At 39.9% G+C, this 27185-nt stretch overlaps 1 protein-coding gene across 1 annotated transcript in view; it reads right to left on the bottom strand.

Moving 5' to 3' along the window:
* The window catches only part of GANC (glucosidase alpha, neutral C), a 981067-nt gene that overhangs the window by 493861 nt on the left and 460021 nt on the right, over window positions 1-27185 (bottom strand). Inside the window, exon 11 of the mRNA XM_044074070.1 lies at window positions 17619-17854. Coding sequence (XP_043930005.1) covers window positions 17619-17854 — 236 coding nt within the window. The remainder of the gene's footprint in view (window positions 1-17618; window positions 17855-27185) is intronic.

Genomic DNA, 27185 nt, shown 5'->3' with positions numbered 1-27185 from the left:
TAAAGATATCCAATGCACTTTTTTGTTAAGACTAAAGGTTAGTGTTTTGTGAAAGCATACAGACTGCTTTTCACATCTGGGAGGGGAATACAGATAAAAAAAGAACATGCAGTCAGTGTAAGTGGGAACACAGGCTGTAACATGCATGTTAGCATGGGTAAAGTACAGTTTTGTACCTACCATAAATGTAGATGTTTGAGTGTCTTCACTGCTGCAGTCATTACACTTGGGTTATCCTGCCGTCAGGCGGACCCACAGTCGGCCTGAGTTCCAAAGTCTTGGTCCGGCGCCGGTTGCTGTCGCCTCTTCCCTGACGTCAGTGCGCCAGGGGTATATAAGTATCAGCCGACGCCATTTTCTTCAGTTTTTTCTTGCCCCAGATGTCAGTTGCCCCCAAAAATGGTAGGCAATACATATTGCTAATAAAACATACAAAAAAGGTAACAATAAAACGTTCATTAACCAGCAAATACACCACATTGGTAGTATAGGTTAGTCCCAGATAATTAAGAGGGGCTGGCGGGTGGGTAACCTGAACTGCAGCAGTGAAAAGACTCGAAAATCTACATTTATGGTAGGTACAAAACTGTACTATGTTCATCGTGTTTCACTGCTGCAGTCATTACACTTGGGTAGAATCCCAAAGCTGAGTTTGGGTGGCTGGCTCTATAGAGGATTTGGTGTGGTTATGAGGCCCTACAGCACTGCAGTGGCAAAGCCAGCTCTGGCTCTAGAATAAAGAGGCAAATGGTAATGCTTGGTAAAGGTGTGCACTGAACTCCAAGTTGCAGCTTCCAAGATATCTTTGGTAGGTACTCCTCTAAGGAAGGCAGTGGAAGTGGCAGTAGCCCTGGTGGAATGTGGTCTAATATTACTAGGCACAGGTTTCCCATTTTGTGTGTAACAGAGCCGGATACAGTGTCCTATCTACTTTGAAATTGTCTGCTTTGAAATTGCCATTCCCTGTGATCCTGCAGCATGTGATACAAACAATTGTTCAGATTTTCTGAAAGCCTTTGTTTTGTCCAAGTAGAAGCGCAATTGCCTGTGTATGTCCAAGGAATGTAGAAGTCTCTCCCCTTTATTTTGGGGATTTGGATAAAATGCTGGCAAGTGAATAGATTGGTTAAGAGCCACACTGGAAACCACCTTAGGCATAAAGGAAGGCTTTGTTCTTAAAGAAATCCTGTCTTGGTGGAAAATGATAAAATTAGCCATTAGCGCCTGTAGTTCTGAGACTCTTCGTGCTGAGGTTATTGCCAGAAGCAGAGCAGTTTTCCATGATATATATTTTAACTCTGCTGAAGTGGCTGGTTCAAAAGGAGGCAAAGTGAGTTTTTCCAAAATGAAATTGAGGTCCCAAGTTGGTTTTGGTGCTCTCCGGGGCGGTCTTATGTTTTTAGTCCCTCTGAGGTACTGCTTTAGCAAAGGATGAGAAAAAATAGGAGGATCTGTGTTGTAATGAGCCGAGATGGCAGAAGCGTGAATCTTAATGGATGATAAGGATAGACCTTTGTCCAGCATCTCAGTCAAGTATTGTAGTATCTGAGGAATGTTAGGGACCAGAGGATCAAGGTTTTGAGCCTGGTTCCAGGCACAGAATCTCTTCCACTATTCTGAATAAGATTTCCTGGTGCTAGGCCTCCTGGCCTCCAAAATGACACCCATAACAGCTTTAGAGACGTTGTCTGTTTGGCTAAAGAATCTGCCATGCAGCCAGGTTTAAGGTTTTGAGCTGACTGTGCAGTATCTGATTGCTTTGCTGAGTCAGAAGGTGTGGAATTTGAGACAAAATCCAAGGTGGTCCTTAAGCTAAGCTCTTTAAGATTGAGTACCAATGCTGACGTGGCCAGTCTGGAGCAATCAGAATCATCTGCGGTTTGTCTTGTCTGGCTTTTAGGAGTACCTTTGAAAGGAGAGGCAGTGGTGGGAAGGCATAAACGCTTAGGCTTTTCCAGCTGAATGAAAGAGCATCCACTTTCCATGCTTGTGTGTGATAAGTCCTTGTGCAGAATTTTTGTAGTTGGCAGTTCAGTGGGGAGGCAAAGAGATCTATGTCCGGGCACCCCCATGCTTGCATTATCATGCTGAAAACTTGTGGATTTAATTTCCACTCGTGAGGATCCATGATGTTTCTGCTTAGGTCACCTGCCAGAGTATTTATCTTTCCTGGCAGGAATTGTGCTTGCAGATGAACTTGATAAGTTATAGCCGTGTTCCACAAGGTCATAGCTTGCCTGGATAGGGGTAAGAATGAGTGCCCCCTTGCTTGTTTATGTACCACATCACTGTGGTGTTGTCTGTCCTTAATAGTAATTGTCCTGGATACAGAAGGTCCTTGAAAGCTGTTAGGGCATTTTGTACAGCCAACATCTCTTTTTGTTTGATGTGAAGAGGCATTTGTTTTGTGGTCCATTTGCCCTGAATACATTTTCCTGCCACGTGTGCTCCCCAGGCGTAATCCGAGGGGTCTGTTGTTATAGTCTGCCTGGCTGTGGGAAGAGTGAAAGGCTGACCCTTGTTGAGGTGACATGCCTGTGCCCACCATCGAAACTCCTGTTGTATGCAGAGAATTAGAGGCATTACTGTCTCCAAGCTGTGAGAATGTTGAGACCAAACACTTTTTAGGTACCACTGTAATTTCCTTATATGCAGTCTTGCATATGGAATTAGTAGAATGCAGGATGCCATGAATCCGAAGGCCTGCAGAATTTGTCTTGCAGGGAGTTGGGACTTTGTTGCCATCAATTGAAAATACTGAGTCAGTTGTCCTTGTTTGTCTGGCGTGAGATAAGCCATCTGGGCCATTGTATTTAAGTTGGCACCCAGGAATATTATCTCTTGTGAGGGCATTAGTTTTGATTTATTTTCGTTTACTGTGTACCCTAGGCAACTTAACAATCTTTTTACAAACGCCAGATGCTGTAGAAGAATGTCCTTGCTCTCTGCTTGAATCAAGCAGTCATCCAGATATGGATATATTTGAATTACTTTTTGTCTGCAAAATGCAATTACTGGTGCCAGGCACTTGATAAAGACCCTGTGTGCAGTAGATAAACCAAAGGGCAGTGCAGAGAATTGGTAGTGCATTGAACCAGCTATGAATCTGAGGTATTTTCTGCAATTTTGTCTGATAGGGACATGCAGGTATGCCTCTTTGAGGTCCAAAGTAACAAGCCAAGCTTTCTTGCCCAACATGGGAAGAAGCTGTTGTAGTGTCAGCATTTTGAATTTCAGAACATCCAGGTAAGTATTTATAGTGGAAAGGTCCAGAATGGGTCTCCAGGCTTTGTCCTTTCTGGGTACCAGGAAGAGTCTTGAGTAAAATCCTTGTCCTTTTTCCTGCTGTGGTACTTTCTGAATAGTTCTCATGTCCATGAGAGCTGTTATTTGTTTTTGTGCCTCTGCCCATTGATTTTGTGGCAGGTCTGGCATTCCTTTTAGCCTTGGTAAAGTGTGAAAGTGGAACCTGTAACCGTGAGACACAATATTCAGTACCCATTTGTCTTGGGTGATTGCTTGCCAGTTTTGAGAAAAGAGTGCTAGTTTCCCCCCTAAGGGAGCTGCCAAAAGGAAAGAGTTTGGCAATGGAAGGGGGAAGTCATTGGTACTGTTTCCTATAAGGTTGTGACTTATCCTCACCTTGTTTTGGGTTTGAAGCACCCCACTGTCGTGGTCTGTAAGAACCTTGTGGCTGAGATCTGCCTCTTGGGCGTCTGTATCTGCCTCTTTGTGGCCTGTCTGACACTGGAAAGGACCAATTCTTAGTAGGCCAATTTCTGCTAAATCGTGGTGGCTGTACCTGTAAGAAATTCTTTACTGTTTGCACAGATTTTGCCTTATCCTCCATTTTCTTTAATACCTCTTCTGCCTTAATACCAAATAAATTATCTTCCTGCAAAGGAGCATCCAATAATTTTGCCTTAACATGATCTGGTAAACTTTGTTCTTTTAACCAAGCATGTCTTCGAATGAATCAAAACCACATTGCAAAGTATGCTTTCCCATTTGTTCAGCTGCATGCAATAAATCCTGCATTTCCTTATAGTCAGGTTGTTCTGCATTTATACTCATTTTCTGTTTTAATTGAGACAGTAGATGTTGTTGATACTTAAGCATGTGAAACTGACAATTCAGAGCTCTCACTGCTAAAGTTGCAGAGGTGTAAACTTTCTTTCCTCATCTGTCTAATGCTCTAGAGTCCCTATCCGAGGGAACTAGATTCTTTGCCGTGGAAGCCTTAACCCCTTTGGGACCCTGGGAAATAGTTTCTGGGTCTGCAACAGGGTTTTTATAAAGAAATTTGTGAGAGTCAGGGACTCTGTAGTATCTGTCTGGCCTGACTGGAGCTGGGGGTAAAGAATCAGGGTTTAAACTAGATTCAGAGAATACATCATCCACAATGTCCAACACTGGCGGAATAGCAAGGGGCCTGTGATGAGGTAGCAAAAGTAAGTCTCTGAGCCTTTTCTTGGATTCTGAGTAATCCTGGCCCTCCCAATGGAAATGCTCCCTCATGGTATGTAAAGTTTCCCCAAAAGAGTAATCCTCAGGAGGAGAGGCTGAAGGAATGGATTCTTCAGCGTCGGAATCCTCATAGGGGGGTACAGAATATCCCTGGTCTGAAGAGGAATTAGAATAAATTGAAACCTGGTCAGAGGAATCATAGTCTGTATCCTGCCTAGGCCTTTTATCAGGAGGGGGATGGAAACCCCTGATCAGAGTTATCAAGTCTTTGGCCATCTTGAGCATGTATTTTTTAGGCATGGAGGCCTGTCCAGGTGAATGCTGTACTTGCTTCTTTGTCTTTAGTGTAGGCTTAGTCTTGGCTGTAGTAGTAATGGTAAGTTGAGTAGGCCTGAAAACACCCTCAGAAGCCGGTCCTGATCAGCGGCTCCGGACCCATCTGAAGGGTTAATCTCCGTAGGCCCAAAACCTTGAGGCTCCATAGGCCTAGGCACCTCCACGTGGAAGTCGGACGCAGCCTGTGGTTCTGAGATAGCGGGTGTCAGGGGCTGCGAAAGCACCTCACTGAAAATCGGCAAACCGGCGACTGGCCTAGAAGAGGCTTCGCCCTCAGTTTTGGGCCTCGGATGCCTTTCCTTATCTTTATCTTTGCATTTTTTATGCATACCGGTCGTCAGTTGTTCTGACAGCATTGTGTAATTAAACCTTCGCCCAAAGTAATGGCGAGCAAAATCAAACCGACATTTAATAGTGCGTTTGTTAAATCTAGCACAAAACCAACAACTAGTGACGTCGTGATCTGGGCCCAGGCATGGAATACAGTAAGAATGAAAATCCTTATGAGGTATTTGCTTCCCACAAGAAATACAATTATTAACTTTTTCTGACATCGGTCTGAGGCAAGTTAAAATTTTCCCCAACGGGGTACTTTATTAAAGACTTCGGTTCTGAAATTGAATTTGAAATGTCAGGAGTCGGCCGACCGGCACTTGCAAACTGCTTTTGCTTCGGGCACCGCGCGGCAAGAAAGACTGAAGAAAATGGCATCGGCTGCTACTTATATACCCCTGGCGCACTGACGTCAGGAAAGAGGCGACAGCAACCGACGCCGGACCAAGACTTCGGAACTCAGGCCGACTGCGGGCCCGCCTGACGACAGGATAACCCAAGTGTAATGACTGCAGCAGTGAAACACGATGAACATCTTTAATTTCAGGTTAGGTAATGCCTGTGACTGCAGCTGTTGATATGAGACATTTGTTCCTACCTGGAAGGTCACACTTCATTTTTGACTATGTTATTAGAATACATTTAGATTATTGTTTCAGGGTTTTCATTAAAACAAAAAGTCTTGAAAAATGTGACACAGGTTCAAATGGAGATGATGAGAAACACTTTATAAAACATCAACCTGCAAACATTAGTATACACATGTGAGGCAAAAGTTAATACACATTCAAAAAATGTCAGGTATAACAAGTGGGAACAATATCCTTTTATTATAATAGCTACGCTATCCATATTACCTTGGAATGTAGATGGCCTTACAGATACAGACAAAAGGAAACAGTACTGAATTATATCAAGAAATGTAGAATGCATATAGAACTTCTACAGGATACAAATTTGAAAAGAAATCAACATGTGAATTTGAAAAAACAAGGATTTCAGGCTGAATAGTCTGCAGAATATTAGGAAAAAGTGGAGTAATAATATTGATTGCTAGAGGTGCTCCAATAGTGACACAAGAGGAAAAAAAGACAATAATTGTAGATTTGTAGTAGTAAGGGGCTTTTGGCAAGGGAAGAGGATTATGCTGGCATGTATTTATATTCCACAAAGCACTGCTACTACAGAGATTAAGAATTTTTTGTTATTAGAATTCAACTGGAACTTGATTTGCAATAGTGAGGATGTATCAGAGGGACATAGAAGGAAAAATATAACAAAAGAGGGTAGATGGAAGAAATTTATGAAAATATTCAGTATGAAAGACATGAATTCAGTAGTAGTAGCTCAGCCAGAATTTACATATTTTTCCCCAAGGTACAATAACTGGGCTACTTTCGACAGAATTCAATTTCATGGGAACATATTCATTTAATGGAAAACTTCAACACACATACAATTAGTATTTCAGATCATGCACCAATAAAAAACTAAGATAACAATACAAGGCAATGAAGTAAAACCGAGACGCTGGTGCTTTCCCACCTACCTGTTATAAACAGAAGAGTTTAAGGAATATGTATTAGAAACTATTCAAGAGTTATTAGGGAAGAAAAATTAATTCAGAACCGACAACTAGTGAGTGAGATAAAATGAAAAAGGAGTTTAAGAACAGACAAAAATAAAAGAGAAAGAGATATGGTTAAGATGTAGTAGGAGTTAATTAGAGGGACTGACAAAATGCAAATTATTGCAGAAAAAGGGGAATCTCACAGAGCAAGAAAAGGAAAGTACAGTTGTGTACACTTACCATAAATGTAGATGTTCGAGTGTATTCACTGTTGCAGTCATCACATTTGGGTTATCTGCTTGCAGTAGCCCTCAGTCGGCCTGATCAGGTAATCAGGGGTATAAAGCATGCAGCCGACGCCATTACATCAGTTTTTCTTGCCCCAGATGTCAGGTGCCCCCATAGCAATTATATATACAAGGTTACACCTCCAACAAAAAAGCAAATACACCAAAAAGCTTTAAGCATAGTAAGCAAGAGTAGAGGTATAGCCAATAGAAGTTAGGGGGCTGGAGGGTGGGTAACTAGGACTGCAACAGTGAATACACTCGAACATCTACATTTATGGTAAGTGTACACAACTGTACTATGTTCTTCGTGTTTCACTGTTCCAGTCATCACATTTGGGTAGATTCCCAAAGCTAAAGATGGGAGGAGGAAATTAGATACCATTAGGACCAGCTATAAGGCCCTGCAAGACTGCACTGGCAAAGCCAGCTCTGGATTTAGAGAAAATTGGCAAATGGTAATGCTTGGTAAAGGTATGTACAGAACTCCAAGTAGCAGCTTCTAGGATGTCCCTGGTAGGGACACCTCTGAGAAAGGTTGTAGAGGTAGATGCAGCCCTGGTTGAATGTGGTCTTATCCCCGGTAGGGTAGGTTTTCCATGGTGCTTATAGCAGAAATGAATGCAGTGGCCTATCCATTTAGAAATGGTTTGCTTTGAAATGGCCTTTCCCTCTGCCCCTGCAGCAAATGCAACCAGCAGCTGTTCAGATTTCCTGAGAGGTTTAGTCCTGTCCAAGTAGAATCTAAGTTGTCTGTGCACATCTAAGGAGTGCAGTACTCATTCCCCTTTGTTCTGTGGATTAGAAAAGGTTGGCAAATGAATGGACTGATTAAGGGCCACACTGGATACCACCTTGGGCATGAAGGAGGGACTGGTCCTGAGGGACACACTGTCCGCATGAAAAATGATGAAAGGCTCTACTGCCATGAGGGCCTGTAATTCAGACACCCTTCTTGCTGAAGTGATGGCTAAAAGGAAGGGTGTTTTCCAAGAAAGGAATTTCAACTCTGCATTTGCAGCTGGCTCAAAAGGAGGTAGAGTGAGTTTTTCCAATACAAAGCTAAGGTCCCATGCTGGAGTAGGGGCTCTCCTGGGTGGTCTTAAGTTTTTGGCCCCTCTGAGGAACTGCTTCAGCAGTGTATGAGAGAAGAGGGGTGGTTCTGTGTTGTAATGAGCTGAAATGGCTGAGGCATGAATTTTGATGGAGGAAAAGGAAAGGGCCTAGTGAAGCATCTCAGTTAAGTATTGAAGAATCTGAGGTAAATTATGCGCTGCTGGGCCCATTCCCCTGAGTTTGTTTTAAGGAACAGAATCTTTTCCATTTTTCAGCATAAGATTTTCTAGTACTACGCCTCCTTGCCTCCAGAATGACATCCAACACTTGCTTACTGAGGGATGGTAACTGAGAGATCAGGTAATTAGCCAGGCTGCCAGGTTCAGGGTTTGAAGCTATGGGAAAGCAGGGTAGGGGTCTGAGGCAGGTGCCATGGTGCCAGCAGTGACACACTGCGCAAAATGGGGTACCAGTGTTGGAGTTGCCAGTCTGGTGCAATCAGTATCGTCCTTGTTTTGTCCTGTTTGATCTTTAGTAGAACCTTGGAGAGGAGAGGCAGAGGGGGAAAGGCATAAACTGACAGGTTTTTCTAGGTGAAGGACAGGGCATCCACTTTCCAAGCTTGTTTGTGGGGAGTCCTTGTGCAGAATTTTTCCAATTGGTAGTTCTGGGGGGAGGCAAACAGGTCTATCGCTGAACACCCATATTTGTTTCTCAACATGTTGAATATCCTTGGTTCCAGTTTCCACTCATGTGGGTTCATGAGATTTCTGCTTAGTTTGTTTGCCAGTGTATTTAGCTTTCCTTGCAGAAACTGAGCCTGTAGGTGCACTTGCTAGCTCAAGGCTGTGTTCCACAGAGCCATGGCTAGTCTGCACAGAGGGTTCCCCCCTGCTTGTTTATATACCACATAACAGTGGTGTTGTCCGTCTTTACCATTAATTGTCCTGGAAGAATGTGGTCCTTGAAGGCTGTCAGAACATTCTGTACAGCTAACATTTCTTTTTGATTGACATGCAGGTGCATTTGACTTGGGTTCCATTTGCCCTGAATGCACTTCCCTGCCAAGTGATCCCCCAATGCATAGTCTCATGCGTCTGTTGTTAGGGTTTGGGTGGCAGGGGGTAGATTGAATGGCAGTCCCTTATTTTGGTGGCAGGCCTCTGTCCACCAAAGGAACTCTTATCTGTAGACAAGGTATGATAGGAATCATTGCTTCTAGATCCTGAGAATGTTGACACCATAGGCTTTTTAGATACCATTGTAGTTTCCTCATATGCAGTCTTGCATATGGAATTAGAAATACAGGAGGCCATGAACCCCAGGGCTTGCAGTATCTTCCTTGCAGATAGCTGGATATTTGTGGCCAGTAGTTTGAAGTAGGCTGTCAAATGAACTTGTTTCTCTGGCATGAGGAAAGCCATCTGGGAAGTTGTGTTCAAGCTTGCACCCAAGAATACAATCTGTTGGCAGGGTAATAGGTGTGATTTCTTTTTGTTGATGATGCACCCCGGTGAGGTTAGAAGTCTCTTTACAAATGCCAGGCTCCCTGCTTTGGAAGTGGGAGCCCTCCACTGCTTAGTCCTGTGAGTACCTTGGGACTAAAGCCTGGGTGTTCTGCTGGTTCTGGGTTTGGACAGAGAAGGCCTGGAAGAGGCAGGAAAAGACCAATTTTTAGAGGGCCAATGCCTACTAAATCTGGGAGGCTGTACTTGCAGGAAATCTTTAACAGTTTGCATAGATTTAGCTTTTCCCCCCATCTTTTTTTAAGTACTTCTTTTGCTTTATTTCCAAACAGGCCATCTTGGTTTAAGGGAGCATCCAGCAAATCAGCTTTAACATGATCTGGCAAAGATTTCTCCTTAAGCCAGGATGCCTTCTAGATACAGACCCAGTGACAGCAGCCCTGCAAGATGCCTCTAGTGAATCAAAACCACATTGCAAAGTATGTTTCCCAACTCGTTCAGCAGAATGCATTAAATCCTGTAAATCTTTATTTTTAGCACAGTCAGGAATCAAAATCATTTTCTGTTTAAGCAATCCAATAATATAAAAACACACAAGTTGCAACCCCAACCACGAACACAGTTCCTACAACACTGCTCTGGTACAATAAATGCTGTCTTGTATACCCATGAACCAACCAGTTCTTTAGTAATCCAATGTAAACGAACGAGTGTTGAAAATGAATAGGTTTATTATTGAAACCACACAATAAAAAATAAATAATAAATAAAAACTGTTTTTAAACAATTTTAAAAAAGGTAACTGATTGAGCGCTTTCATCTCCATGTGCGGAGACTTCTTCAGAATCCAGTTGCCTTCCAAAAATTCATCTTTTTATAAACAGTATTTGCCAGTCATTGGTTAAACAACATCACATCATTAATTGTATAATTGTTGAATTGCATTGTTAAAGGGGTAGCTTATGTTGAGAATACTAAGACACCATTAAATGCATAAAATACATGCTACCAAAAACACAACAATTCAATAAACCATAGCAGTAGGCTAAGCTGTTAAAAATGGTACGAGTTGTATAAATAAACACAGTATATCTAAACCCATTACCATAAATACCAATACTAAAATATAACATCATATGTCTTGTGTGAATATAAGTGATAAATAACAAGGTAACACACTGGTGTGTTACAAATAATCACCCCTAAGCTAATATAGCAAAACATATCCAAAGAGATGCACAAGAGATACATGAATGAATACATACAGAAATATATAATGTTAGAAGAAACTGATGGTGATGTATATAAATGTATATTCTGAGTAAGGTATGTTAAAAAATCCAATAACACACCCTTGTAGGCTACTAAAATATTAAGGTATTAAAAAATGTGTTTTAAAAAATGTATTTTAAAAAAAGTGTATTAATAATAAGTATGTTAAACAATAAATATATATATATATATAGTTGATATTATTATTCTATTACCATTTGAGAAATACATATATAAGAAGTAAATGTTCAAATTCATTTATTAATATATGTATAATAAAATAGAATAAAATAAAGTAAATAGAGTAAAACCTGATAATATAATATAATATAAATATTCATGTGACAAATCCTGTAAATCTTTATTTTTAGCACAGTCAGGAATCAACATCATTTTCTGTTTAAGCAATCCAATAATATGCTGCTGATACTTTAACATATGAAACTGGCAGTTTAACGCCCTAATGGCCAAGGTTGTAGAAGTGTATACCTTCTTACCCCATCTATCCAGCGCCCTGGAATCTCTATCAGAGGGGGTAGGATTTTTGGCAGTAGTAGCCTTAATGCCCTTGGGTCCCTGTAAAATGGTCTCAGGATCTGCAGTAGGATTTTTAAAGAGGAACTTGTGGGAGTCAGGAACCCTGTAATATATATATGGCTTTCTGGGAGCAGGAGGTAAAGAGTCAGGGGCCAAGCTAGATTCCGAAAAGGCATTATCAACAATGTCCAGTACAGGGGGGATAGCTAAAGGCCTGTGTTGGGGCAGGAGTAAGAAATCACTAAGCCTCTTTTTAGAGTCAGAGTAATCCTGGCTTTCCCAGTGAAAATGCTCCGTAAGAGTATGCAAGGTTTCACCAAAAGAGAAATCCTCTGGAGGGGAAGCAGAGGGAATGCAGTCCTCTACATCAGAATCCTCATAGGTAGATAAGGCTAAATTCTGGTCATCAGATGAAACAGAAATTTCAGAGTCCTGATCAGAAGAATCATAAGGAAACTCAGTCCTAGGTCTCTTAGAGGGGGAAGAGTTGCTTCCCCTGATTAGAGTAATAAGGGCTTCAGCCATTCTTATCATTTGTTTTTTAGGCATAGAGGCCTGACCATGCGGTCTGGGCATCGGTTTTCTAGGCATAGATCGAGTTTTAGGCCTTGAAGAAGAAGATGGCTTTGGTTTAATATGCAAGTCAGTAGGCCTGAATACACCCTCAGAAGCCGGTGCCTGCACAGCGGCTCCGGACCCATCCAAGGTAGAGACATCTGCAGGTTCCACAGTTGAAGAAGCATCTCGCGGCATACCGGACTCCAAATGGGTCTCAGTAGAGGCTTGTGAATCTGAAGTAGTAGGAATCAGGGGCTGCAAAAGTGCCTCACTGAGTACCGGCGAACTGGCGACAAGCTTAGGAGAAGCGTCGTCGGCAGCTATGGACCTATGCGGTCTGTCTCTGTCTTTATCTGTGCATTTTTTTCAGAATGTCGGTAGTCGGGTAGCTTACCAAAGCCATATATGGATAATTGAACTGAGTACCAAAATACTTAGAAGCGTAAATAAACCGACGACTAATAGTCCATTGTTTAAATAAGGCACAAAACCGACAGTGAGGTACGTCGTGGTCAGGGCCTAAGCAAGGAATGCAGTATGAATGAAAATCTTTATGAGGTATTTGCTTTCCACAAGAAATACAATTAACTTTTACAGACATATTCTGAAACTCGAAAACGAAAATTTCAGTAGTCGGCCGACCGGCACTTGCGAACTGCTTCTGCTTCGGGCACTGCACGGCAAGAAAAACTGAAGTAATGGCCTCGGCTGCATGCTTTACACCCCTGACTACCTGATGTCATGGAAAATGAGACAGCAACCGACGCAGGACCCAAGACTTTGATAATCAGGCCGACTGAGGGCTAATGCAAGCAGATAACCCAAATGTGATGACTGCAACAGTGAAACACGAAGAAAATCAACTACAGAGTAGTAAAGTGAAAGTAAGGATGTATATGGATACTATGCATGAGCTTAGGAAGACTGCTGTTATGTTTTTTTTTTAATAACCCCAGAGCACAAAAACTTTTAGCACAATGATTTAGGCAACAGAAAACAGAAATTGTTGTCGCCAAACTTAGGGAACCTATAAAAAAAAAACAAAAAAAAACCCCCCAAAAAAACGGAGCCTGCATAGATTTTAGATGTATTTTGGAAATTTTATGAAAAGTTGTATAAAATAGAGAAATGTGGAAATCAATAAAGAACAAACATTTATGTATGACTTATTCATGCCAAGGTTAGAGGCTCAACAAATAACAGTTAAAATAGGAAGAGATGAGATAAAAATGGTGATGTATAATCAAGCTGCAGGAATTTATCCAAGAACAAATGGTAATACTGTGGAAGTTTGGAATTTAGGAGGAAAGAAAGTTATAATGATCTGGAAGATTTTGTTTAATAGTATTTTAAAAGGAGGGGCAGCACCAACATCCTGGAAGAAAGCTGTGTTGGCTGTATTGTCTAGAGAAGATAAAGACCCAGCAGACCAAGCTAAATATAGACTATTTTAATTGTAAACCACATCTATACTAGCTACAAGAATGGCAAAGGTTTTGCCAAAAAACTTATAGATATGGATCAGTGTGGTTTTGTGGAGGGAGGCAAACATTTGACAGCATTAAAAGAATAATGACAATCCTGATGGAAAGAGAATGTAAGAAAATACTGCTGCTTTTGGTGGGTCTTGATGCAGAGAAAGCATTCAACAGAGTAAGCTGGGATTTTATGAGTAGGGCAATGTAAGCATTTGCATTTCCTGATACAATAATAAAGTTAATTAGGAGGGTACAAGTAGGATCAGATGGTAAGAATTAAAGTGGAAGGATTCCTCTCTGATAGGCTGTGTTTGAACAGAAGAATCGGGCAAAGGTGTCTCCTTTCCACTTTGTTATTTGCTTTATATTTAAAGGCACTGGCAAAGAACATAAGGGGCTCAAAATGTCAAGGATATAATTAATACGACAATCAAGAAAAGTTGGTTTTAATTGCAGATGACATTATTTGTACCTCATAAATCTAGAAATTGACATCTTAATGTTATGAACATTTTGAGAAAGGTTTAAGTCTTTTTGGGATATAAAACTGATGAAAATAAAACAAAGGTTGCAGCAGTAAACTATGTACCTACACACAAACTTTTTCAGCAAATCCCATATTTATGGAGACACGATAAGATGAAGTATTTAGGAGTATGGATTAAAAAGGCTTCTGTTATGGCAGCTAAGGATATGTGGAACAGACTATTCAAAAGATAATAAAAAACTAAGAAGCTTGTTTATGGATAAGGATATGGGCAGTAAGATACAAGTGGTGAAAATGTGTTTAGCCCATTTAGTTTTCTATACAGGTCAGGCATATTTCTATCAGCCAGAGGAGAAGCTGTGGACAATAATTAATAAAGAATTGAAGGAATATATTTGGGAGGGGAAGAGGGCAAGAGTTAAGTGACATAAACTGATCCTTCCCAAAGAACAGGGTGGTATAGGATGACACTGTATGAAGGGATATTTTAGAGCTACACAGTTAAGGCTCATATATATATATATATATATATATATATATATATATATATATATATATAAAACACTTTATTCAAAATGGAAAAGAATGAGGATGAAGCAGGGAAGCAGTTTAACAAATAAAGTTAGAGTGGGATTTTGGATGCAAATCTTTAAGGAAAATAACCATGGAAAACATTATATTCATAAAGTAACATAAAGTACTCTAAGAACAAAAGGGATGAGATTTTGCCAATAGGGATGACTGCAAGTAAGGGTACAGAAAACAGGCATGCACGGACTGGAATTTACTGGAAAAAACTGGCAAAGTAACCAAGGTATTGTAAACAAATATCTATAAAGGGAAAGGTAAAAAGAGTGGGATGAGGCCAAAAAGACATTTGTCCTGCAAGTTACAGACTGCCTTCCCTACCAGAGACTGATATGAGACCACAGTTAAAGAGAAAGGTGTAGGGTAATCTTAACTGAAAAGACCTGGTCTGGTACAATTTTCAGTTGAATCTAAAAAAGCTGCTGTTAAAAAGGGGCTAATCAGTGGACCATGTAAAAACTACATGTTAAGTATAAGAATCAAACAGAGCAGATTACAAAAGATTGGAGAAGTTTACAAGAGAACAATGGGGAGGACATATGCATGGTGCCCAAGTATGCAACAAATTCCAGACGGTTTAGGCATTTTGCCTGGAAGTGTTTGCATAGTTATTTTTTTACCCAACACAGACTTTTAGATAGCAAATGCTGAAGTGTGACAGGGAGAAAGAGGTAACTTGGACGACATGTTTGGGACTGTAATGAGTTAGCAGATTTTAAAAATTCCACACACAGTAGTGTGTTAGAAATACTGGGTGAGCCAATGGCTGTAACCAAGGAAATTATTCTCTTATGCTGGGTCACAGAATCTGAACTGCCTGAACATAGTAAGGCCCTGTTAAGTTTAATTCTGCTGGCTGCCAAAAAAAGCAATTATCAGAAAACGAAAATCAAAATGTAAACAAAAAAAAAAACACTGAATATTGTAAAAGAGACAAAAGTACTGGAAGAGGGATCTTTAGAAAAGGAAAGGAGCAAATTATACAGAAATAAAATGTAAATTGTGGGAACACTGCACGAAGAGTAATGTCCAAGAGAAACAGTGAGGTTTAAGGGAAATCAGGGATTGAGCAGTTTATGTAATACTGGATTGATGACGATTACAAAGAAAAAAATGAGATATATCATGTACATAAATGGCAAAAATATAATATGGTTTGTTTTCTTTTCTGTGAATGTATATTTGCCTATATCTTAAGTGATAATTTAATAAAGGTGTTTAGAAAAAAATAATAATCCACTTATATTAAAGAAGTCTAATAACAAATTACCATTTGGATTAGGATAAGCTGATCATTGTTCCCAGTCTTGCCCCTCCAGGTATCTCCAACATTCCCAACAAGAAGAATCACATAGTCAAAGGTGGTATGCTGTCAAGCATCAGACTCATAGTCTCCACAGAAGCTAAATACTCTGAGCAAGTGCGACTTGCATATGCACAGCCGGACACAGTCTTCCACTCTGCAACCTGAGGCCACAAAAGGGAAACTGTCATGTACACTGGCATAAACTCTAACTGAACGATACCTTCTCAGGGGCTTGTAAGTTTCCCTATACCATCCCATGACATCTTCCAAAAGGCAGTTCAGTAAAATAACTGACCTCCCCAAATGAAGACCTCCAACCAAGACAAATCTAATTTGTAAAAGTAAGGCCAACTACATCTGACATTTACCAACCTCCTGCATAAGCTCTGGTTCCTTCTTCAGCAATGAGATGACATTACATATTCCAAGAGACATATCCTATTGCCAGAGTCTACTCCTGCATAAACCATCCAACTCTGACTGATTTCACACCTAACCCTTGGTTTTACAGATGGTGAACCCAAACTAATTCTATACAGCCTTTTCAGAATGAGCCCAACAAGGTTATCTGAGTCACCTGATCAACATGCATCTGTCATCAAACACCTTCACCAGGCCTGGCAAGCTTCTACTACTCTCTCAGTGAACTTCAACAGATCCAAATTTCTTGGATTATTTTTGCTGAGTCCTTGCTTTTAGTCCAATCTCCTTAGGGTGACCCAAGCAGGAGTACAAACCTACAATAGCTCTAGGGGAAAAATGACATGCAAACACCTCCACCAAAGTAACACTAAACAATGAAAAAAAGGCACAAATTTATTACCAATGGATCAGAGGCCTAAGAAAAAGTCTTGAAATAGTCTTTAAATAAATACTAAGCTCCTTTTAGAATATGACCCCCAGGTAAATAATGTGTTAAGAGTGTTAACAGCACCTCACAAATGGCAACAGCAACACATATCTACACATTTCACACATTTCTAAGACAGATTACAAAAAATGACCAAATCTTTAGGTAAATGGTAATTAATGTCATTAGGAGATTTACTGTCAGGTTTACAATAATCAGGCACCCATTACTTAAAATTTGGAAGACCACTACCATATTTTAAGAACATAAGCACTAGAAGAACTCTACAAACAGTTCCTCCTGTTAACATTTTATAATTCCTTGGAAATTTGCACTGTGAGATACTTATTTCCACAAACAAGTTTATTCTAGATTGTGAACAAATAGGGTTGTTTGTTTTAATATGAACTCAGACACTGTTAGGCAATATATAAAATCAAATGAGGATGAGGATACAGAAACACTATGACCTACAGACCCCAGACCTCGGTACTGACATTGGCTAAATATAACACATCTAATGCCAAAAAAGTAACAGTCAGGGCACAGCCAAATCAAAAGAAGTAAAAGAAAACTTTAAGTATTATAAATGTTTGACCATGTATTAAAACATATTATATTTTAGACAGTTTATTTTCCAACAATTTGCTTTAATGTGACCACAGCCTGTATTAGGCAACACACACAATCCAGTCAGGATGAGAAACATTATGGCCTGCAGGCTCAACACCCATTAAATAGAAGTGACAGCAGCTAAATATAACACATTCCCTGACAAAAACAAAACACATAATACTCCCCCACAGCTAAATCAGGAGGAGTGAATGGAAGTTTTCTAAACTGTAAATCTCAGACCTCAGACTGTATAATACTTTATAGCCACAGGTTTCCATCCCTAACAAACATGCAGACATTCCAAGCTAAGTACAGACATCTGTAACTTCACAAAAGACTAAAACTGCCACTATAGGACATCAGTGAACCAGTGTCATAGCCAAGTTCCAGGTGCTAGTCTCATTTAGATTACCTTGCGTTTCTTGCTTTTCAGTCGTTGCTGCAGTCTCTTTGGATTTGGGAACTTTGTTTTATCCCAGGTGAAGTAGCGATTTCCTCTGGTATGATCAATGTCTAGCCATATGGTGTCATAAGGGATGTCATGTTCATCAAAGCCTGCATCAACCTGCTCCACATCTGCCTGATCATCATAGCTGTAGCGACACTGGTGATAACCCAAACTAAATAGCGAAGGCAGTGCCTGGGTCCCTGAAAAAATGAAAGTAGACCAATGAACACTTACTGAACAAAGAATGAAACAAATGAGTCATTACGATTCATTCCACATTATTACACTCAACTAGAAGAATGGTAAATACAGCTACAAGACCGAAACCTACAATCCCAAACTCCCTACCAACTTCTTCTTCTTCTTTTGGCTTTTCCCGGTTAGGGGTCGCCACAACGGATCACCTGTCCACTCATGATTGGCAGTGGAGTTTTACTGTGTCGAGCTGCCAGCCCGGCACCCAACCTTCCACAGAAGGCACACACATGCACACACACACACACACACCTAAGACCAATTTAGAGTGTCCAATCCAACAGCAAAATAAAATATAGCAGGCCACTTTTAATGATGAAGCTCATAGGAGAAGGGGAAAAAAAACAAAAAGTTGTGGGAGTGTAGAAGGGAGCACATAAGGGTGGGCAGCTGGATAAAAGGCACTCCTCCTTTAACCAGTTCATTCTGAAACTCACCATGCTTTGACCTTTTAACTTTCTTGTGACAGTTTTGATCCCCTAGCTCTAACACAAGGGGAGTTTCCTTTAAACTGTCTAACAAGCAAAGAGGACTATGGCCCAGCCAATCATTAATGGCACAGATAACGCAATGATGTTGATACTGAGACACAGATGTGCACACACTGTTGCTTGTGCTGGAAGCAGGTTGGCTTCCATGTGGTGTACCTGATCAGGCACATATGCACCAGGCAAAGAGGCTATTCATCTCTTGCCAATCTTCACCACAGGAGTTGGAATCTTATGTTCTGATGGCCTGAATTTTTAACCTAAATCCTAAACCCACAAAAAAGAGAAATGGCTGCAAGCAGCTCAATTCTACTTCACCTTGACAATACATCCAGCACAGTTGGGAATCACTGTTTGCACAGTCAACAGCAAACATTCCATACCATCAGTGCTGCCAAGAAAAGCAATGTTATATCATCGAAATTATTTTAAATTTAGTTCCCCATTGACTACAGCAATTGCATGGCCACAACGGTTTCTCACAGATGTTTAACATTAAGTTTTTGTGTTCATTACAAAAATGTTCATTTAACTACGAAACAGTGCTTCTGATCTCAGTATTTAAGTGATCTTAAGGTTAACTTTGTGTTAATAACTTATAATACCATCAAATAAAGAACACGAGAAATAAAACCAGACTTGGCATCTTTGTGAGGCACATCAGTTAGGAAATATGCCTAAGAAGTTCATATGCCATCAAGTGGTTTGGCAACTTTCTGCTAGTAAAAAGAAATGAAAGACACAAGCTAGTTAAGGAAAGTTTATAGAAACTACTCACAAAAAACACAGTAAGTGAGACAGTGAAAGACTTGAAACAAAAAACATCTCGTTTGGATTATAGTGAGAGAATACAGCAAAATAAGAACTGAATCTGACTACTTGCAGTATGTAAAAAATATTTCACTGTTTCACAAGAACATAAAATTTTGCTGACAGAAGGAAGCCAAATGGCGCTAGTCCAGTAGCCCATTTAATAACATTGCTATATCCTCAGCAGTTGCCCCTTTACTGTTTTTCTATCTGTCTTGCCATTAATTAGCCCTGTCTGCTATCTCCTGTTTGATATGACTCACTGTAATAGTTTCTTTTCATGTTTACTCTGAACAGAATGCCCTTTATCTGACGTCCGTGCTTCCTTCCTCCTAATTCTGTATGTTCTTTTATGGGTCACTTCTCCCTGCAGGATATTTTCACCTATCACAACTTTTATCCTGAAATCCACTAAAGCCTTCTTATGGACTACATCCTTCCAACATACACACAGTACACTACATGTTGCCACAGTCCTCTGTACAACCAATGTATACCAGGCTCCCTGGAGTAAATGGCCATAGTGTAATAGAGCATACCATCTGCCTTATCCACTATCTGTCCCTAGTGCCTGACCTAATTCATCCTAGGCATTATTAATACCCCACATCTTACTGGTTTACCACCTACTCTAAACTTAGTGCCTTCCAACCCCAGTCCCATGCATGAGTACTTGGAGCAAAGTGAACAATGAATCACTAATACCACTGACCTGATCAAGCTGCACGCTTGGTGAGCTCTTCCTGAAACCTTGCCTCTCCCCACCTAAAGTCATTAAACTGTTATTATTGCTGCATGTTAAAAACATGCCCCTGAACCCCAGCCCACCAACACTAGAGACAAAATACTAAACATCACCAAAGCCATTACTGACTACTCATCAGATGCTCCACTGTCAAACTCGGATGACAGTATACTCCTTACCCTGATCTTCCTCTACCTCCCTTTTAAACAGTTCTTGACTCAGCTCTCAGTACTTGTCTCTCATAGGTTCATAGGTTCATAGGTTCATACTAGGCTATCTGCCCAAGGGCATTTATAAGCCTAGCCCATAGTTATGTGGCTTTCGCCACCCCTTTAGTTTGAATAAAAACTATGCCTATCATTTTTCTGTGCCTCTGTCAAGCAGTGACACTGAAGTAATCCCTGGGATATATCTGCGATCTCCCATCCATTGGTCAAGATTCCTCTTGAACAAGGCCAGCGAGGTGCTCTGCCTCACATGTACCGGGATTTTGTTCCACAGCATAGCCATCCACCCATCTTAAGATTCTACACTAACTATGCAAGTAAACAGTTCAACATTTCCTGAACAACCGTGTGACAAATGAGCAGACTGTGACACGTGACTTAACCTGAAACTGGAAGCTCTGAACATATTAGAAATGCACTATGGTATTTTGCCGAATACCATAAATTACTATGAATTGTGCTTTAAAATTCAGTAAGGAACAAATGAATACTGCCTTCTCCTCATCTTTGATGTCTATCTTTCTTTGCAGCATAGAGGTAAAAAAAATTGTGTCTCAAAGTATGCAGTATCCACTGAGTTTCATTTGTCAACTATGTCAGTGAACCCATCATGTTTTGCTAGACTGGTCTGACAAAGCTCCTATTTTATAAAGGAATTATTATTTCCGTTCAGCAGGTCAAGTGTTTTTAGGACTGCTATGGTCTTGGCACTGAACTTCTCACCACTTGTCTCCTGAAGACAGACATTATGCTCACTGTCTAATAGCTCCCAGATTCCAAACTGTCCCCCACTATGCAACGGGAAAAATATACATCATCCTCCAATCACAAGTCACATCTGAAGAGTGACTTCATAACTTGTATGCATCCCCTGAAAAAAAATCTGGCCTATTCAATGGCAGACGATCTGGAGAGGGCAGTTAAGCTGTAAAAGAATACTTTCATTTACTGACGGAGTTGAATAAATGAACACTGAATGAGGTCAATGACATACACAACTTTGTTGCACATTTTAAAATATCCATTTATTTTTCTCAGTGAAAAGGATGCCATCGGCTGATATGGTATGAATGCTAATAAGGTCACAGTTAGATACACCAGTGTACTGTGGTGCTAACCTTCATAACCAGAGCAGAAAATCCTACAATTTTGAGGAAATGCTTGCAAACTTGAAACTGTTGCACCTGCTTGTGTTTATAAAGGGTGCAATAGACAACTATAACTTCCAAAAAACACTTCAAGTATACGATCTTGAAACCTGCAGTGACAACTTACAGGCACAGTGGATGTCTGTAGTGCACAGTCTTGATCCAGAATTTGTCATGTAGCTTCATTTTGTCAGTAACATAAGTAATGCTTTATCATTACACAGCAAAACTGGAAAAGGGACTGTTATGGCACAAGCTGTTTTATCTTTTAAAAATTCTCAATATATACATGTAAACTAAATAAATAATCTTCAAGGAAAGAGTTATCACAAACAGCAGCAACCATATGCAGAGCATCTTGGGAAATATGTAAATGTTCCCATGAAGTCACTCAGACTGTTTCAGCCTTAAGCAAAATTTTTCCGTAACAAAACTTCCAGACACCACCAAGGCAAATACGATGCTATACGACTGTATGTTAAGACACCAGCACGGCAAATATGATATTTAGTATCATCTTCAATGCCAGGCTTAATAGCAATGTAGCCAAATACCAGCACAGCAAATACGATATTTAGTATCACATACAATGCCAAGCTTAATAGCAATGTAGCCAAGTACCACCGCGACAATACGATACATGGCAAATGATAATGTGGCTGAAATTGAACTTGATTACAACCCAGAATTGGGAATGCATAGTAAAAAAGTTACGGAAATGGAATCAGTTTTTAAAAGACTTATGAATGCTGAAGCGAATGCTCTCTTAAAACTGCATAGAACAGACCTGCTAAATGCAGGAAACAATGACTGTGAAGCTGATCATGCACTTAAATTATTGCAGCATACTCGTAAAATAGAGAACTTGTTCAACAAACTAAAAAATACACAACAGCAGCGTAAACATATGGAGGCATGTCTCTACTTCCAAATAGTGCCGAGGGGACTTAGAATTCTAAAAATGCCAACATTCGGATCGCTATATCCAGGGCTGTTAGCCAAATGGCAACAACTCAATATTAAGACAAGCTACACCTATATGAAGATGCTTATAGAGCAATATGTGGAGATTGAAAATAATATCAATAGTAAAATTATAGAACAACAGAAAATAATTTAATCTTTCCTTAATGACACTGAATGCAATGAATTCTATGACAATATATGTGCCTATGTATACAACCTTGAATGTAAATTGCTATTTTCAAAAAAGAGAAAATTAGAACGAGACATTAAAGATTTTGAATTGGGCCATGTCTTCTCGTGGCCAAGAGATGTACAGAGAATAAAGAGAGTTGGAGAATATGAGCATGATCGTAATGGTCAGCACAACCCCCAACATAATCGTATGGTCAATAGAAATAGCTTGGACAATTCTCGTTCAGCTAATTGTGTAAATCCATCTGAACATCAGCAAGGAACTTCCCTACTATAATCGGAAGGAAATGGCAGTCGAACAACAAAGGCTTTAGTCAGTAGATATGAAGCGAAGCTAACAACTAATGCTAGTCTACTGAATAAGCATAGTACTAACAATATTGCTCTTGTAGAGGAAGAAGTGATGGTCTCTACATCTAATCAAGAGAATAATGAAGTGATGACATCTCATGATACTGACAATTTGAATGCAGATGTTAGAAGGAAAACCACATCTTCAGATTCACATTCATCTTCTTTTTTAGACCAAATTGTTCGTCCATTTCCACTTCCCATCACGGAAATGAAAAAATGGACTCCTATGAGATTCAACAAGAAGCGGAAAATGTCAGAGGAATTGAAGCATCCGCAGAACAAACAGCAGTAGTAAGTGACTGTGATCTTGTTATAAACCTACCTAAACATGTACTGTAGACTCATGAAAGGACATTACTTAATAAAGGATTGTCATTTATACCATCTAAAACTGCTGACATTACTGATTTTATTATAGAGGTGAAAACCTTTGTTAGAAATACTACTTTGAGAATGCTTTTTAAAAATGATGCTATGAATGATGTAAGTATTTTTAAAAAGCCTAGTGCATTTATGCCTCGTTTGCATCCTATGTTGGAAGCTTTTGAACAATCAGTAGAAAAGAACCTAATCAATATGTGGAATAGTAAAAATGGTAAGAATTATAAATTTTGTAACTTGAGTAATAGAGAATATGAGGCCTTAACTAATTTGAGTAAAAATGAAGAAATTGTAATAAGGCCAGCTGACAAGGGAGGAGCTATAGTTATTATTGATAAACAGTATTATGATGATACTATGAGAACAATGTTATATAGGTTCATAGGTTCATAGGTGTGTGCTAGGCTAATGGCCCTGGAGCCTTTAGAAGCCTAGCCCATAGAAGTGCCCTGGCATCGTGCTGCCAGACGTTAGTTCTCAGTGCCTCTATCAAGTAGAGCTACGGGAGTGATCCCCGGGGTGAACTTTCTATTTCCTATCCACTCATCAAGATTTCCCCTTGAAGAGGGCCAGTGAAGTGCTCTGCTTGACAAGTACGGGAAGTCTATTACAGAGCATGAGCAGTCTCTGGGTTATGAACCTGTCCCTCCAGCATGTTCTGTTGATCGTGGTAATGAAGTTGAGGTCTCTGAAACATGTGGTGCGGAGGGATTGTGATTTCTTTAGATGTAGCATTTCTAATAGAGCTGGGTCAGACATGGCTTTGTAAGTCAAGCAGAGATCGCCACTTAGTAGACGATATGAGACAGAGAATAACTGCAGTTTTTTTAGTCTGTCCAAGTAGGACATGTGTTTAAGACCTAGGATCCTCTTCGTGAAGTACTTTTGTGGCTTTTCCAGCTATTACATGTGTCTAGTAAGGTACATGCCAAATGGGGCATTGTACTCTATGATTGGCCTAATGAGGGAAGAGTAGTAGTTGTTTGTTAGCCAAGTAGGTAGACTGGTACAAGACCCTTTTGAGCCATGACCCTGACCAGAAACACGATACAAGTTCTAACAGTACACATTTACCAAAACAGTTCTAATATCAAAATGTAAAGTAGAGGCTTTACGTAGCAAGACAGCTTAGGGACATTCATGAAGAGATAGAGAAGTAACAATGAATAAACATAAATTGTATAATGCTGATGTTCTGCACTGATTGTTCTTTTAAAAAGAAGTAGTAGGAAATATATAACAGATACAATAGGGTTAGAAAATACCAAAAGCAGAAATATAAATTAATAGGCCTAAAGTATGTGTTGCATGATAGGTCTATGTTACAGTAAATGGTACTACTGATTACGGCTCCATGCCTTTCCCTCTGTCCCTAAAATAGGTACAATACAAGTGTCCGGAATGTGCTGGACCATTTTTTAATAGAAAAAGTCACACAGTAGTTCACTGTGTTTTTAGTAGAGAGTGATGTCTCTTTCTAAGGTTGTAAGTAAAGTGAAGCCTGGTAAGGGTAGCTGCACTCTGTGTTATGACATTGATTTATGTAGTTTCTTTGTTCATGAGTATTCATGAATTCTTCCTTTTGACATAATCTCTTTACTGAAAAGGCTAGCTTATCAATATATACTCTTGGGATGTTGTACACATGGACTTCCCTTTCTTGCAAAATTTCTCAGCAATCTCTTAAAATCCCTTCTTTGTCTTAACTCTGCACTTTATATAGATAGTTATGACTAAACAAGGTAGTGTCTGTTCTAAAATCCTAAACACACTGTTCAGTGCTTCAATCTGCCTCAGGTTAATGAATGAATTACTCTGTCACATGACTAAACATAAATGGACTCTGCTAATGTCATGGCAACTTGCAACATTCCTATCTAAACTGGCAAAAATAATTTTGTTCAAAACCTTTTAATATATGCATACTTGTTCATATGTCTGCAATTACATTAGGAAATGGGGACAGAGAGAGAGAAAGCAAGCAAGCAACACAGTAGAAGCACCATAAAACAGATACCATAAAATGGCATGGGGAAAACTATACCCAGTCCAGGAGAAGTGCATCTAAGAAAATCACTTGAACTATAAAAAGCCCAAGCAGATATACTGTAGCTCAGAGCATCTGTTTGAGCTTATATTTAAATGGGAAAGTTACTGCGGTGGTGGTGCTGCGGTAGCGTTGTCGCCTCACAGTAAGAAGTTGTCCTGTTCGATTCTCAGCTAGAGCGTCTTCTGTGTGTGGAGACATGCGTGAATGGGCGTACATTCATTGAAGGTTGTGCATCAGGGCTGGCAACTCGGCACATAAAAAATCTACTGCCAATCATTAGCGGACCGGAGTTCCGCTGTGGCGACTCCTAACCGGGAAAAGCCGAAAGACACAACAACCTGCTGTGCATTTATTTCCAGGCATGTGGTCTGTAATTAAATAAGTTCACAGGCCTGGAAAAACCTTCCCTTGCTCCTTTTGTTGGCTATTGAATGAAGTGGACGGGCAAGTGCATAATACTAAACAGCAGCTAACTCATTTGTCACTGAGTATTTGTCACGTTAAGTACAGGGTTAGTGTAACTGTTCAGTCATGATGTGCAGTCTGAGGAGCATATCATCTTGTGGCTGTACTGAGGCTAGGACCTCTGTGCTACTAGGTATGCTCAGGCTGATTCAAGGTTCATCACTTCGAAAAATGTTTTGCTTATTGCATTGACATCTGCAAGGTGAGTCTCTCAGCTGCAAGCTTTTATGGTGGGTCAGCCTTATCTGAATTTCCACAAGGATAAGGTTGTTTTACTCACTAGTAGTACTTTCTTGCCAAAAGGTGCATCTGAATTTACCTGAACCAAGCCATCAATTTCCCAGTTTTTTTTTCAGAAGCTAAAAATAAGGGAGAGATGTTTCTGCATACCTTGGATGTACACAGGCAGCTCAGGTACTATCTTGACAGAATGACACCCTTCAGGAAAGCTTAACAGTTATTTCCTCTTCTATGGCTAAGGTGGGACAACCTGTCCCTAAGCAAACGATCGCTCGTTGGTTGTCCTCTGCTATTATTTTTTGTTACTGCCACTGTGGTAAATCAATTCCAGGCAAGGTTAAGGCACACTCCATCAGAGTCACACCCTCTTCAGTACCATATTGGAAAGAAGTCGACTCTAGAAGCACTCTAAAGGCAGCAACCTGATCCTCTGTTCAGACCTTTACAAATTACAACAAACCAGATTATTTCTTGGGTTCCAAAGCAGGCTTTGCAAGGGGGCTCCTGGATCATTAGCCTTCTTCCTGCTTGGTAGGGTAAGATATGGGAATCTACCCATATGCCACTGAGGTAGTATGAATGATGAATTATACATGATATGCATAGTAATCTATATGATTTACTTATGTCTAACATTATAAATGCTGATCTTTATAAATATTTTTTGGTAGAACTACCCACTATACCAATTATTAGAGATCTCCCTAAAGTCCACAAGAATTTAAATGAACCTAAAATGAGACCCATAGTCTCAGGTGGAGGATGGCTGACTGAGCCCCTCTCCATATATGTTGAAAATCAATTGAAGAATTTAGTATGGGAAACTAAGACCATAATTAAAGATACTCATGAATTTTTAACTACTTTTAGTATAGAAGTAGGGAATGACATTGATGGACTGGATATATGGTTGGTAACCTTACATGTCAAATCATTATTTACAGTGATTCCTAACAATGAAGAACTTGAACTTTTAAGAACATTTTTATGCAATAACCATGTTGATTCTAATATGATTATGAAATGTACGATGCTACTGGAGTTGATACTAGAAAACAATGTATTCATGTACAATGATGATTATTATTTACAAAAACAAGGTGTTGCAATGGGCACACCTTGTGCCAACTCGTATGCCAACTTGGTTATGGCTCAATGGGAGATAAATTATGTTCTTAATTCTGAATTTATTAACAATATTATATACTAT

This window comes from Protopterus annectens, chromosome 6.part0, assembly GCF_019279795.1.
Source record: "Protopterus annectens isolate FY-2018-M chromosome 6.part0, PAN1.0, whole genome shotgun sequence".
In the NCBI taxonomy this organism is placed as follows: Eukaryota; Metazoa; Chordata; order Ceratodontiformes; family Protopteridae; genus Protopterus; species Protopterus annectens.
This window is presented reverse-complemented; position numbering and strand designations above follow the sequence as displayed.